Raw genomic sequence first — 15,405 nt, forward strand, 5'->3', positions numbered from 1 at the left:
ACATCCTTCCTTCCCCAGGAAAAGGGTACTCTTGTTAGAATCACTAACAGGGAGTGGATTTATGCCAGCTTCTCCTACAGAAATACTTAGCCACCTTTCAATACTTGGCTCTCTTCTCTTAAGCTATATGATGTGTTGAATCTGACTCTAGTTTTTGCTTGTGTTTCTTGATTCAATTTGTTTACCTCAACAAACCAAAGGAATAACTAATGTTACCAAACCCTGTGCTGGTTCAGGGGAATATTACGAGTAAGACATGATCCTTGAGGAATTTATTATCTGGTTCTTTGGCTTTCTAGCAACAAGAAAGCTCTCACTTCTTCTCAGCTGTGGATTAATGAGAAATTCTCCAGCAAAATAGGAAAGAGAATTTATGTGGGCAAAGTCTCCTGTGGGAGCAAGTAAAAAAAAAAAAAAAAAAATCTAGCACGAAGCACCAGGAAGTGCAAGAGTTTTAGCTTGAGAATCCAAGGGGTAAAGGAAGAAAGACAAGGAGGACTCGGAGACGTTCGTTAGTATTTTTACTTCCTGTCAGGCTAGTTGTATTAGGGGAGATCATCTACCTGTATTCGGTTTGCACCTTGAGACTCCCTGACTCTGCTGAAACAGCAATATATGTTGTTTGCTGAGGATGAAGGCAGCCTTAAGAATGGAGAAGAGTTATCACGGGAGAAGCAGAAATAATCTTTGTGCCTTATGGGTGGGACACTTAAGGGAAAACTCAACCTTCATCTTCAGGTTATAATAGGAGAAATTGATACAAGTATGTACAATCTTTTTTTCTCCAAGTCCAAATCTTGCCATGTTAACCTAATAAAGTGGACTATTACCCTTTCTGAAATTTCTATATTTTTTCCTACCACATCCCACTTCTGTAATATAGGAAGTCAGGTCTAATTTCTTGCTTGAAGGTGGAGAAGAAAAAAGAAAACAGACAAGGAAAAAAAAAATTAGCCTTTTATAAATAATATGCAGCCATATATTTATTAACTAATTATAAAACATTTTCAGTAGAAGCAGGAGCTGAGTAATGTTCAGGACTTCAGAACCAAATAATTTTATAGAACTATTGCCATTTTATGACTGAGATTGCAAAGTTTCCTCAAAACTAGTGATGGAGACATTAACAGAAGACTCGAAGCTTAGAATGTTCCTGACAGTTGTGTTATAAAATGTTATCAAAGAGGCTCTATGTTCTATTAGTAGCCTATTTAACAACCTTAGTTGATATATTTAGGCAGTGAATTTGTCTCTATACTGGCTGTCTGTTTGGCCATCAGGGAATTCCCAGAAAGGGAAAATAGCTTGTGGCCTTCCAGCAGAGTTATTAATTGGTACCATTTAGTGTAGGATGACCAAGAGCAAGTTTTCTTCATGATGGCAGGACCACGTCCTTTAGCACACTCCAAACTACTTTAACTTAACCCAAGTAGCAGTAGGGTTTTGCAACTTGTAGGTGAGGGTGGTTCAATTTAGCTACAGTTGAAATCTATAGGCCTTTCAGGCCAAGCTCTTCCTGCTCAACTTCTTTTCCTCTTCACCTTCTCTTTCTCCTTTTCCTTTTCTTCCTCCTCCACTTTCTCTTTGTTACCTATCTCCCCCCTCCCTTCATGAAGAAAGTCATTTAATCATTTATACTCCACATGAGGGGAATTTAACAAGCCTGCCAGTTTTGAGCTTTCTTTACTAAAATTAAAACATCCAACTTTATAGAACCTTGCAAAAAGGGCCTCCAGACCCCTAATTCCAGCTGTGTAAGCCAGTGGTATTAAACTCCGTACTGCCACCTCCATGTCATAAAATGCACCATCAGCAGCACATTCTCATGGATCTGGCCCATGGCCTGAAAGTCTCAGTGATGATGTAATTTCATACTGAACAAAGAAACCATAACTGCAAGATGGGACTTCGAACAAACATGACCCTTATGAACAGAATTCCACTGGGGGAGAAGAGTAACAGTTTCTCAAAAGGAAGCCAGTTCTCCTGATAACAACTCTGGTTGAAAGAGTGCTTTTGCAGCATGGTGTGATTAATGATGTCAGCGCTTCAACTCATAACCCCCCTGAGCCCTTTACAACTGTGTGCATGTCCTCTGGTCTCCCATGCGCTGTCCCCAGAGCTCCCTGAGAGACTGAGCCAATTTGCCTTCTGTGGAACTTAGCATTGTCCCCTTGCCTGGCTTCTTTCTTGCTAGGTTCCCTTTTCCCACTCCTACTAATTTTCCTGAGAACATTTCCCCTTTAATCACTTTCACATGACTTTTTTGTCTTGATGTCTTGGGGTCTGCTTCTGGGCAACTTGACTTTAGACAAAGCACATTATAAAATTATTGAAGCACCTCGTAGATTTATTGCCTCAAAAAAGAAAAAAATGGATGATCTGCTGCATATTTTAAACTTAAAAAAAACAATCATGCAAACCTCTATTTTTCAGGAAGAGAATTTGAAGGAGAAGAAGAATATCTGGAGATTCTCGGCATCACCAGGGAGCAGTCAGGCAAATATGAGTGCAAAGCTGCCAATGAGGTCTCCTCGGCGGATGTCAAACAAGTCAAGATCACTGTGAACTGTGAGTATGGCAGTAGCCAGAGGGTTCCAGGTGCCCAGGGCCCACCTCCACCTCCACCTCCAGCAAGCTCTAAAGATCCCATTAGCAAAAGAACATTGCATTTCAAGCAGATGTTCCTCTGGTCAGGGATGCACATTTATACATTCGACACATCCAAGGGCAGGACTTGGCCTTTAAATTTGATAAATCAACTCTACCAACTCTAAATATAACCCATAATACATTTAACAATACACTCCGTCTTTTACTCAGACTGTAGAATTAAGAAAACATGATCAGACAGCACTAGCATTTCAGGCAATCACTGTTCTTGTCCTTGTGGAGACCAAGGTCATACCACTTTGGAAAAATCAACGATTCATATCTGCTTTAACTGGAATTTTCATCTTAATGCATTGTTTGTCAGAGAGAATAACCCAAGATCATATTTTATCCTCTGCTATTTAACTAATTGGCCTTGGGAACGAATCCAAGCCACTGTGGTCAGAAACCAAGTGTCCCTAGGGGCTAATAAGGATACCTGATAAGTTAATTTTGGTTATCTATTTGTCCCAAAGTATGGGCATTAGAAAGTAAAATTTATCTAAGATGCATAGGTAAGTGGGCATATTTTGAACTTCTCAGATGAAAAGATCCTTAGATGTTGTTCAAAAGACAGAGGGCGGGGGTGGATCCATATGAAGTATGTCACCCAACAAAGGAATAAAGAGAATTTGTTTACCCTGTTCAGTTAGGAGTGACTTTCCACATCATTTAAATTCAAATTTTCACATTGCACAATGTGGCTAGTGACAGGGACAAAGGGATGCCCTGCCAGTTCTCCTCTCCTATGCATTGAACATACACACAGACACACATTTAGAAACAACACCTATTTGAAAGTATGCTTTAGATACCTATGTGCCAATGATTCTATATAAATTCTCTGGCTAAGTAGATATAATTGACTCTGTTTAAGAGTTTGAGACACTGAAGCCCAAGAAGGTAAAATTGCCTTTCCAGTGTGACACCAAAAGCATGAAAGAGATTCAAACTCAGGCCCATTTGATTCTTTTCAATCGTTAGTACCTATTATATGCAGCACTGCATTAAGGCACTTATATTTGTCATTTAATCCTCACAGTAAACTCGTAAGATAGACATTATTAATCTAACTTTTAAAATTTGGAAACTGAGGCACAGATTGCTGAGGAAACTTGACTAAGGTGACCCAGCTATGCTGGGCTGCACTCTATCCCAGAGCCTTGCTCTAGCCTTGCAGCCTTCTGAAACAGACAGTGAAATCTCCTTCACATCCTTCCTAAGAGAATCCAAAAAGATACAACTCTGCCTTAGACATTTATGGCACTCGTTCCCAAGAAGCAAAGGTCTGTATTTAATGAGCTCTGAAGTGCTTTTATCCCGTAGCTGTCTGCAATTTTTTTTAGTAATAGAGTTTTGAAATGCCAGTATTACTATTTTCCAGTACTGGGTGTGTTTCAAAGACACATTAATGATCTCAATGTTATAAAATGCTTTAGGACCTTTTTTTTCACATGAAAGGCAATTTCTCTGGGTGTTTATACAAATTATAATTAGGTTAGTCGACTCTTTTATGTACACATAGCCATGCCATCTCTTCCGCCCCTTCTCTGACTTTTGGAGTTAAGATTTTATTTTCTTTTAATTGACCTTCATCTTAATTAGATTTCTGAAAGTCCAATCATGGAGTACATAGAAAATATTTATGCTTCCATTGTGTGGAACATCAAAGTGGTCTGCATTGCAGATGGTTCCCAAGATCAAAGCCAGCCGCCTGGGACCTATTATTATTAGCGCAATTAGTCTGGCATTGCTCCTTTTTGATTGTCCCCAAAGTGTAACTTAGAACAGAAGAAAATACTGATAATTTTTTTAAAAGGCTTTTATGAAAATGTGAGCTCTTTTTGCTAGTGATGAGTGAACCACAAAAGAATATGGACAGAATCTCAAGATTCTGAAAAAATACCTCATAACAAATTACATGAAAATCTATAATGAGTCTAGTCAGACATCCAGTATGTTCTAACCAGCAGCACCTAGCACATGCCTGACTTTATAAAAATTGCTCAGTAAATGTTTACTGAATGAGTACATGAAAAACTCACATGTAAACTCTGTCTTCTTAACATTACCCCAAACTTTGCAAATGACGTTGGTCACAAATCAGGAAGTATAGTCCAATGTCAGTTTCATTTGGAATCACTGTCTTACCAACACTTCATTAACTGTGTTTATATTATATTAAAACAACTAGCCATTGCTCCTCTTGCCAGGTTCAAACAATTCATTCTACTTAAATGTAATTGTATTAAATAGCTGAAGTCTCCACGATTAAATTATAGGACCAGGTCTGGCTATCAAAACTCACGAATACTGAGAAATATCTAGTATTACCTTTGTCACTTCATCTAAGGCTGCCTACTATGAAACCCATTATTGAAACTGAGTCCTCTTCCTTTTCAAAACACAGGTTTGGAATTACAGGATTAGGATGGCTGAAATAATTAATGGCTGAATAGATTATTAAAGTGAAAAGACCCCTTTATTCAATTGCCAAGAGATAGTTGTTTCCAAGTACCTAGATCTTGGGCTGTATACAGGAGACAGCAGTTTCTCCTGTTAGCTCATGAGCTGGATTCTACATCTCTCTCAATTTTTTTTTTTTTTTAACTTCTCTTGTGTAATCCTTCTCCACAGGTGGTCAGTGGCATTGTACATCGCCATTTGATATGCAAAATCTATTTTCTAAATGGTAGGAGGTCCTGGAGTTTACAAAAGCTAAATTATTGACCTGAAATCTCTTCAGATAAATAAGCTTAGTAAAATTTTGGACAACAGGCAGGACTTATGGTTTCTTGTATCTTACTTATAATACAGCTACTAATTTCTTCCAGATAGATACCAACCACAGGGACAGCTGTCCTTTTGTTACAGGTTCTATGAGTTACCCCTCAATTTCAGTTCTCAGAATGCATTAAAAGGTCTACTTATAGGTTTGTCTCACCCTAGTGCCCAGTATATTGAAGATACTATCTAGTACGTAGTAAATGTCTAATAAATACAGCCTATTCATTTTATTTTTACTCTTCTTACACTGGACTCTTTTCTTATTTCTGGAGAAATTCTTCTGAAAAGCTGCTCCAGCTCTCAAACCTGCCCCTTGCCCCAGTGACCAGATAATACTCTCATCTTCTGCCTTCCCACAACTATCCCTCCAATTAGGTACACATTGTCACTCTTTATAACCTTTTTTCCCCTGTCTCCCTTTTAACTCAATTCTGCCCCAATCCTGGTATCCAGAGCTAATCAAGCCAATGTAGTTGCTGGGAGGCATGAGACACTGGCATTTCCAAAGCTCGCCCTTATATTTGATAGCCATTTATTTAGAGGAAGTAGAGGTCACTACCATAGAATGCAGTTAGGACTGGAGACATCTCTTATCCCCAGATAATATGTATGTATTTTAACTATACTCTTTAGTGCTTTGATTCAAAACTCATCTGATGAGGAAATTTTAGAAAAATAACTGCTCAATATGGAACCAACTGGCTACCTTCACTAGCTTTTCATAGTTTCACCTTTCTATTAGCCATGCTAGCTTTTAGTTTATTCTTGTATTTGTGACAGCATCCTAATGTTTATGATCTTTTATGGGCTCTTCAGAGGAAATACTAAGAATCCAGTTACTGTAATTTTCTACTATAACTTTGCAATATGAACAAGAACCATAACCTGCAGAGAACAAAGAGTCAGCTAAAGATTTTGTATAATTCAATGTAATCATCACACTGACAGTGGCCATCTAAAGGAGAGGCATATTGGGCCTGGCCTGCCCCAACAAAAAGGAGTGTTGTTTAGTACTTCCAGTATTGCCGGTAGATGATAATTAAAAAAAAAAAAAAAACAAAAACTTTTAGTCACTTTCATGATTGTTTCTTAATTCTCTATAGACAATGCCTTTTTTTATTGCCTGCATTCTTTGCTCCCACCCGCATTGGTCCAGCACTGCATGCTAACCCTGAGAGAAAATTGAATCATTCCCATGCAGAAAGGACCAAAAACGAAGCTCAGAATATGTAAGCATTTTCTGCCACAAAATCAAAGAACTTGTGAGTGGTAGAGTTGGGACTCCAACCCAAGTCTAACTCTAAAGTCATCTTTCTTTCCATAACACAATGTGATAATAGTAATAAAAATAATAAATGTAATCACTTTAGGTATTAAACATGCTCTCATATACATGACTTCATTTTATCTTTACATCAAATCCGAAAGATAAGTAGGCAGGTATCATTATCTACATTCATAGGTCAACGGATCCAGGAAGTCAGCATGTCAGCTCCAGAAATGACAATCTATCTGTAAGTGGCGTAGGCAAAAACTGAGCCCACATCTCCTGATTCCTAATGTAGGTTTATATCCACTATGTCGCAGCATGTTGTGCCATTTTTGGTACCCCGTAATAGCAGAAATATGTAACATTTACCTGTTAAACTACCAGCATACTCCTTTAAATGGTATTTTTCTTTATCAGAGGTTTATTTTTCCCTAAAGGAATTCAATCCAATGGAAGCACAGAAAGGTTCAGAACATGGGCTTCAGAAAGATGGTTAAACTCTAAATTCCAACAAATGCTGGCTTTGTGAATTTATTTGGACAAGTTACTAATCCTCTGTACATCTGACTTCTCATTCATAAAATGGGTTAATAATCCTTACCTCCAAGGGCTATTATTTGGATGAAAAGAATATCTAAAGCCAAGTAGAATGCTGACACATGGTAATGAATTCTTTATTACTAATTTTGTTATTCTGTATTATTACTCCAAATATTAGGAAGAGTAAATGAATAATATTCTGTTTGCTAGGTCACAGTCATTTTTATCCTATTCATTCTAATTGAAAGAGTCTTATTTTGGGTGATATAAGAAGAAAGCCCTTATTAATATTTTCAAAATTTTGAAGTAATAAAAGCCGGAAGAGTCCTTTGACAATTGTAAGCTATTCCAAAGTCACGTAAAGAATAACAATGGACTTCCATGCAGCATTTTTATTGTCACATTTTTATTATAACCACATTTTGAGCAAGGACATCTATTATTTTAACTACAATAGGCATGCCGCAATATGATTTATAATAATTTTTCTAAGCCTCACCTATACAGAATTCATTACAAATGAATTTTGAAATGTTCATTCCAATAAGCCATGAACAAATAGACCTACACCACTGTGTCACTTGGGAAATATTGGAAGAAATGAGCTCTTCATATATGTATCATTATCTGTGAATTCACCCTAGTACAAAAAACTTCCTAGATTTTCAAGGAGAGAAGGAAGTGTTTGGCTTTTGCAACTGACTGGTGTCATCCTGTCCCAAGATTAGTGCACTCAACAGTGTTCAACCCTAGTTCACTGCCACCTCTCCCATACTGGTGTCTCTGTGGAGTTAATAAATAGCTTACTACTTCACTATCCTGGTTCTGAACACATTGAGAAATAAATAAAGAAGGAATGTGGAAGGCCTACTTGCCCCCATTGCTAGTAATCGAAGTGGTTAGAGGTAGTAAGTAGCTTTTGTGGCAACTTACCCTCCCCATCATGGCAGCCCTGCCCACATGAGCCTGGGAAAGAGAGAGCCCTGAGCAAGACTTCGGTGTGGAAAAACAGAAGTTCTTCTCTGCTCCCCACCAGAAGCTTGTTTCTGAAAAGAAGAAGGAGGAGAGATAAATCAAACAATCCTAGTTTGTTCTTCCCAAAATTTTCAGTCAGAAAAAAAACATTTTTCCCCTTAGGTCTCAGAGCAAGGAGGTACAGTACATATGCTCCTGCAACATGGAAAGAAGCTTCTAAAGTGAGAAAGAATTCTTTCGTGAAACAGTAGGGCTAGGACTTGTATTCCTGGTCTCCTAGTGGAGGGACTGGACGGCATCCACCATGGCATTATTATGTTGAGATGCCACAGCTATGAGCACCAGAGGTGGAGGTGCTGAAAGGTATAGAGTCTGGCCCAGGCTTACAGCTGTTTGAGCGAAGCGTTAGTCATCATTAAGGATTTGTCAGTTATAATCATGTGGTTCCAGAAACTCGAAAACTCGTTAAAACTTATTTTTAAAATTGAGAAATTGAACAAAATGATAGGATCACAAGCAAGATTATCTCTCCAGCCATATGCTACAGATTGTGGAGTCATTGGCAGCTTACAAACCTAATTCAGTTGACCCTTGAACAACACAGGGTTTAGGGGTACTGACCCCTGTAAAGTCAAAAAAATCTGCACATAACTTTTGACTCCCCACAAATTTAACTTCTAATAGTCTTGGAAGTTAGCAATTTAATTATTTTGGAAATTAGCAATTTAAGGATTAAATTGACCAGAAGTTTTACCAATAACATAGTCAATTAACACATATTTGGTATGTTGCTTGTTTTATATAATGTATTCTTACAATAAGGTAAGCTAGAGGAAAGAAAATGTTAAAACTTTTACAGTATTTATTGAAAAGAAAAAAAACTCCCCATATAAGTGGAACCACACGGTTCAAACCTATTCTGTTCTAGGGTCCACTGTATAGTGCAGAAGTAAGGACTAGAAACTAATATTCATTCAGTGTTTTACTGCTAATCATCTGCTTCTCTTCTGATGTATCTTATCTCAGTGGATGGCATCACCTAGATGTTCAAACCAGAAGCTTAGGTGTTATCTTTGACACCCCTCTTTCTTTCCTGAACACTTCACATCTAATCTTGTCAATTCCGAAGCTTCCTATACTCAATCTGAAATCTATCCATTGCCTTCCAGCCATTTTATCACGAACCAAATGCATGCTCTCCCTGGAATCCTCCAGCAATCTCCAAATGGACTTCCTTGCCTCTGGTTCCAACATTTTATAGATGAGGAAATTGAAGCAACGTGATTCTAAACAAGTTCTAAACTTTCTAATGAGGAATGACAAATGAGGGACAGAGCCTAGATTTGAGCTCAGGTCTATGAAACTTGAATCCAAGTTTTTAACCTCTATTGGACGTTCCACCCCTATACAAATACTTCCCCCAACACCACTGCCCCCAGTTGTTGCATTATTCTTTGAACTAATGTGCTCTAATAATCTACATAATTAATCATAGAATGAAAGACTTTAAATGGAACCCCTTGGTGATCATTTTAAGCTAATTTTTGTTTTAAAAGATGAGAAAGAAAAGGCTCAAACTGGTGCAAATGCTTCCCTCGGCCACAGTTCTGGTTAAGAGAAGAGTCAAAACTAGACCTCAAGTTTTCTTTTTCTGACTACTAATCCTAACTCCTAACACATGGAAATACATAAATGAGTTATAATTTTGGAAGTTAGCAATTTAAGGGTTAAATGAGTTATGGGTTTGAAAATATATTTGGATCATAATGATACAAACTGCCCATTTGTAAAGAATGGGCATATTTCACCGGAATTGGGATTTTTTAATAACTGGAAGAGGTGCTATAGATCAATAAAGTGTGGTTCCCTCATTCCATAGGTAATTAAGCAAGGCTCAGAAAGACAAAGTGTGTGATGGAAGGTCCACACTAGCAAATCGAATTAAATTCCAGGACTCCTAGTTTCCAACCCAGGGTTCTTTCCACTTATCATGTTGCCTTTTTGTGCCTATACAAAAATGAGCAGATAAGTCTTAAAGCAACAGCAACAACCACCACCCACTCTGACACACCTGTTTACACGCAGGCTGACAGTGCTTTTCCAAGTGTGCTCCGACTCCCCTTCTCTGACATGATTTAAAGATATCCAAGCTGATTTGAAAATGAAATGAGGGAGAAAATTGCAGACTAACAGGATGCCTTTGTACATTTCCCCTAGGATAAGAGTCCTCTATAGGCAGAAAACTTGGAAAATAGTTGTTGAATATATATATATATATATATATATATATATATATATATATATATATATATATAAAATACTCAGAAGTAAGTCAGCTGAACAAGGCACTGAAGGGATTTAAATGAATTTTATATACTAGAGATCACTTTATTCTTTTCCCTTTTTTCTCTACAAAGTCTAAATAGATTGTTTGGATCTATTTGTTCCATGTACATGCAGTCAAGTTGCCATTTTCTAGCAAATAGCCTTTAGACAGAAAATTCTTCTTCTCTTCGAAGGTCCGTAACCTGCACAAACACAGCATCATCAAGCCAGGAGCTCATGTCTACCACCCCAGCTCAGTCCCGTGGACCCACAAAGAATTGTTCCACCCTCCTAATATTGTTTGAAAGAATCCTGGTAAATTAGAATGTCAGCTGTGTTTTGTTACAGTTTTATAACCCATTCCTAGGCAGAAAGAGTCAAGTGCACAACTGCCAGAGAGGGTAGAAGACTGATACACCAGGAAGCCTTCTGTGTACCAGGATAGACTTCAAACTGTACCTTCACACATAAAAGCACAATTTACCTGTGTCACAGCAATAAGGGAACACATTGGAGAAAAAAGGGTAAAGTAATCATCTAACACTAGTTTTTTTGTTTGTTTTTCTTTCTGAATTCCTGAAACAATATCAGGCTTACCTTGGGTTCGGAGCACTTTAGCCCTGTGTGATTTTCATCAGACTTCTTACTCTCATCTCAAAATGTAACCATAAAGATGATAATGATGATCAAAACAAAACAAAAATGCTCAGATTATACATTAAAATCTCAAGTCCTTTAGTATCACCACTTAATTTATGAAAAGGAAAAAGTATGCAAATATTATAATCTATGGCTGAAATAATTGATGGTCTATTGGAGGAGGGAAAAAAGCATCTTGGATTCTATTTCTGTAAAACCCTGTTAAGTATCCCATTAATTAAACCAAGTCTTCAGTTTCATTAATTATCTCTTATTTTCATTTAGTTTTTTTAGTGATCAGACCCTTTTGACTGGTCACATAATTCAAGTAAATGGAGCTTTAAGAATATTTCTTTCCTGCCCGCTCTAACCAGATTCTCCTTTCTAATTCTTTCTTGGGTGAAAATTCTGGAGTGTCGTCTGACTGTCACATAAACTGCGTTCCTGTCCTTCCCACAGATCCTCCCACTATCACAGAATCCAAGAGCAATGAAGCCACCACAGGGCGACAAGCTTCACTCAAATGTGAGGCCTCGGCAGTGCCTGCGCCTGACTTTGAGTGGTACCGGGATGACACCAGGTATGTATGTCCCCAAACTGCTGCACCCCACTGCTCTGCTAGGTGGTCCTAGGCGCACCATGAGCCCTAATAGCAAAAACAAGCCCAACCGTAATTATGTAGTCCTATGCTATTAGACTCTTTCTTTTCCAAATCTCTTTGTCAAATGCACTGAGGCCTGTAGCTCTTAAGCTGAAGTTCGTAAGTGCTCAGGTTACATGCAAAGAGTGAGATAGGTTTTTCGGTGGGTAGTTTCCACCTGCATGTCTTTTTTGCCTATAGCAGGAACCAAAGCCCAGTGAAATGCGTCCATTCCTGAGTCTTTTCTGTGGATGGACATTGATTCAGATAAAATGGAATTGCATAATCAAAATGAGGAATTGAGTAGGGAACAGCAAACTCTAAATGTCCTTTCTCTCCTTTTTCTCCAATATAGCAATGAAAAACAAATTACTATGCCAAATCTTCATCAGTGTTTCTTTTTACTCTTCTGTTTTTGAACTCTTAGGATAAACAGTGCCAATGGCCTTGAGATTAAGAGTACGGAGGGACAGTCCTCCCTGACAGTGACCAACGTCACTGAGGAGCACTATGGCAACTATACCTGCGTGGCTGCCAACAAGCTGGGGGTCACCAATGCCAGCCTAGTCCTTTTCAGTAAGTATGCCAAAGGAGGCTTAACTCGGGAGAATTAAGTTGATTGAATTCTCCCATGGGAGAACTACAAAATCGTTTCCTTATTTATTAAAGGTAAATTTATACAAAAATCAGAATATAATCACTGAAACAAAAATACAGGTTCTCAATCCCTCTGCATAAAGAATGATTTACAAATGGAATAACCTCTCTCTATTCCCTTGCTTACTTTTGATGGCTGCCTTGTGGGTTTTGTTGTTGTTGTTGTCATTGTTGTTGTTGCTGTTTGCTTGCTTGCCTGTTTAATTTTTTTTTTCTGGTTGATTAAAATGTAAGAATATTCTGAGGACAAATATCTCTTTGGTGATGGTCTCTTTAAGGAGCATAGGTGATGTAAGATCCTGGAAAATGGATGACAGTTAAAAAAATGGCAATGATGAGAGTGATTAAGGAAGAAATATTCAGTGAGGATGGATTAGGTGCTTGGAGAAGGAAGAGGCTGGAAAAAGAAAGTGTATAATTAACAACACAGGAGAAAGGGTGGAATGAATGATTAAAACATAATATAAAATCTAAAGGAGGAAAAATGGTTGTAGAAAGGTTCTCATATGACAGCAGGAAATATTGCTTACCTGATATAGTTTTGGAAGAGAGGTGGAATGATGAGAGGGGAGCATTTCTTATGACTAAAGAAGATCCTAAAGGCAGACTAAAGAGGGCCAGTTGTGTTAAGTTAATGATTTTTAGTAGGAGAACACTTCATGGAGCCTTGCTCTTTAGTAGCATGTTATAGTCAAATAAGTTTCTACCCACTGCCTGGTCAGCCTGGTGGCTGTGAGCGTAGAAGCAAATGCTCCCCGAGAGACAGAAGTATAATGAGATCAGGGAAAGTGATAACATTTGGAATAATGAAATGTTTATCAGAATAAGTAAAATAAACAAAAAAGTTAGGACATGCTGGCCATAAATTTCATTTGGACTAAAAGAGAAAGTCCAAAGGATTTACTATTATTACTTTGTAATAACAAGCAAGGAGGAGGTTGTTTTCTGCATAGATTCAATTGGAAAATCTAGAAATTCTATGGCTAGGAGAGATGTCTCCATCTTGCTTTATTCAGTTTAGAGGAGACTTCAAGAAAAAAAAAAAAAGATTTCTAGGAAAAAAATTGAGAGTTCTCTTGATATGTAATATTAAAGTCATTTTAAAACTGCTCAAGATCCAATTCTACTTGTAAGAAACAACAGCCACAAACTATTCTAAATTTGGCCTTCAGTTTCTCATTCTCCCATTGACTTCAGTCTCTAAAAGTTTGATGGGCTACACCTATACAAATGCTGCGTCAATATAAAGTTTAAAATTTTCATCCATTTTCTTATCTCCAAAGACCAAACAGCAGTGTTTTTTGCTTCAGATAAAGACATCAGTATCTCAGAACATTTGAGAAGATATTTGTTGAGAAATGTAGTTACCCGTCTCATCCTAACATTAGGAATTTCATAAGGGGTGGGTGGGGGATACAGTCTCAACTATGAATTTGAGATTCTGACAAGTCTAAGGTTGTCCTGGTTAAGTAGAACAACATATGCTTAACAAGAGTTTTTATAGGGATTGGAAAAGATAAAATGGGACAACTGGATTAGTTAGAGAAAAGGAGGGATGGAGGGAGGGGAGGAAGGAAAGAAGGAAGGAAGGAAGGAAGGAAGGAAGGAAGGAAGGAAGGAAGGAAGGAAGGAAGGAAGGAAGGAGAAAGGGTAGAAGGGAGAGGAAGAAAAAGAGAAGAAAATGAAAAAAGGAAAAAGTACATGTGTAAACAGATTGCCCTTCACTTAGATTCAAAGTAGAGAGATTTAATGGGAAGAAAGAAACACTGTTGGTGGTGGTACCTTTCCATAGAAGAGAGTCAGGAGGGGAGAGATGCTTGGGAGAGTCTGCTGTGGCTGGCCACCCTGACAGAGAGCACTGTGTGGGCAGCGGGGTGCTCTGCTGACCCAGCCAGTCCAGAGCAGATGAGGCAGCTGGCGAGCTGCTGTTAGCCAGAGGCAGCAGCAGGTGGAAATAGGAGCCAGAGCCCTGAAGAATTCATGATTATCCATCTTCATCGGTGCATCAGCACATTTTCAGTGTCCACTGCAGCGACATGTGCTGACTTTTTACAGTGTCGATTTGCGGTCATTGATGCACATTGTCCTCTACCATATACATACAATATACTTTGTACTCTCTCTCTCTCTTCAAATATTGATCTCCAAAAGGGTCAAAAATAATGGAATAAGAGTGCAAGAATGCATTGTATTTATAGTAATTTTTTTTTTTTTTTTGCCAGTGGAAACATTCCTTTCTCATTTGTCTTATTCTTCAGACATTTTAGCATTCTGTTTGTCAAGGCTCCATACTAGCTCAGTCTGTAGATTCAAGTAATACTTTTTATAGCTTTTTCTTCATCCTGGGCAAAGTTTTCCATTATATAATTTTTCTGAACACATTTATCCAATGATACAATGTGTGTGGGCAAGGATTCAGCTCCTCAGTCTTTGTCAGGTGGGGGAATATGCATCACATGGGTGAAGACTTGGGCTTCTGATGATGCCAAGAGAAGTTCCATTGTCAGCATATGAAATGTAATAGATCCCGCATTTCTACACTGATGACTGTGATGCACCCACAAAAGAAATCTGTCTTATTTTAGTGCTTATGTTGAGTTACCTTTAAAGCAACAAATAGGGAGGAAGTAGAGGTGATGACTTTCATGCCATCACTTCTTATCAAGTGAGTGCTTACAAGGTACCCTGCGCATGCGTTAATAAACACTTAACGTACGTGATCTCATTTAATCATCAGGACAACTCTATTAGGTACTCATACTTATATGAAGAGGTTAAGTAACAAAATTCAACTAAGTTAAGTTGCTAGGATTAAATGCAGGTAATCTGTTTTCTGAGTCCAGACTCTAAACCAACACATCATCTAGATTTGTTTATGTAGGGAAATGTTAGGAGATGTATGTTTTGTTGTTTGGAGGTG

At 38.1% G+C, this 15,405-nt stretch overlaps 1 protein-coding gene across 4 annotated transcripts in view; it reads left to right on the forward strand.

Annotated features, from left to right (window-relative positions):
- LOC107506882 (limbic system associated membrane protein) overlaps positions 1–15,405 on the forward strand; it is a 562,505-nt gene that overhangs the window by 519,810 nt on the left and 27,290 nt on the right. For all 4 annotated transcript variants that reach the window (XM_016137797.2, XM_016137801.2, XM_016137800.2 and 1 more), the window contains exons 4-6: positions 2,437–2,571; positions 11,648–11,768; positions 12,256–12,404. In XM_016137797.2, coding sequence (XP_015993283.1) covers positions 2,437–2,571; positions 11,648–11,768; positions 12,256–12,404 — 405 coding nt within the window. The remainder of the gene's footprint in view (positions 1–2,436; positions 2,572–11,647; positions 11,769–12,255; positions 12,405–15,405) is intronic.

The sequence above is a fragment of the Rousettus aegyptiacus genome, unplaced genomic scaffold, assembly GCF_014176215.1.
Source record: "Rousettus aegyptiacus isolate mRouAeg1 unplaced genomic scaffold, mRouAeg1.p scaffold_m13_p_4, whole genome shotgun sequence".
Taxonomy (NCBI): Eukaryota; Metazoa; Chordata; class Mammalia; order Chiroptera; family Pteropodidae; genus Rousettus; species Rousettus aegyptiacus.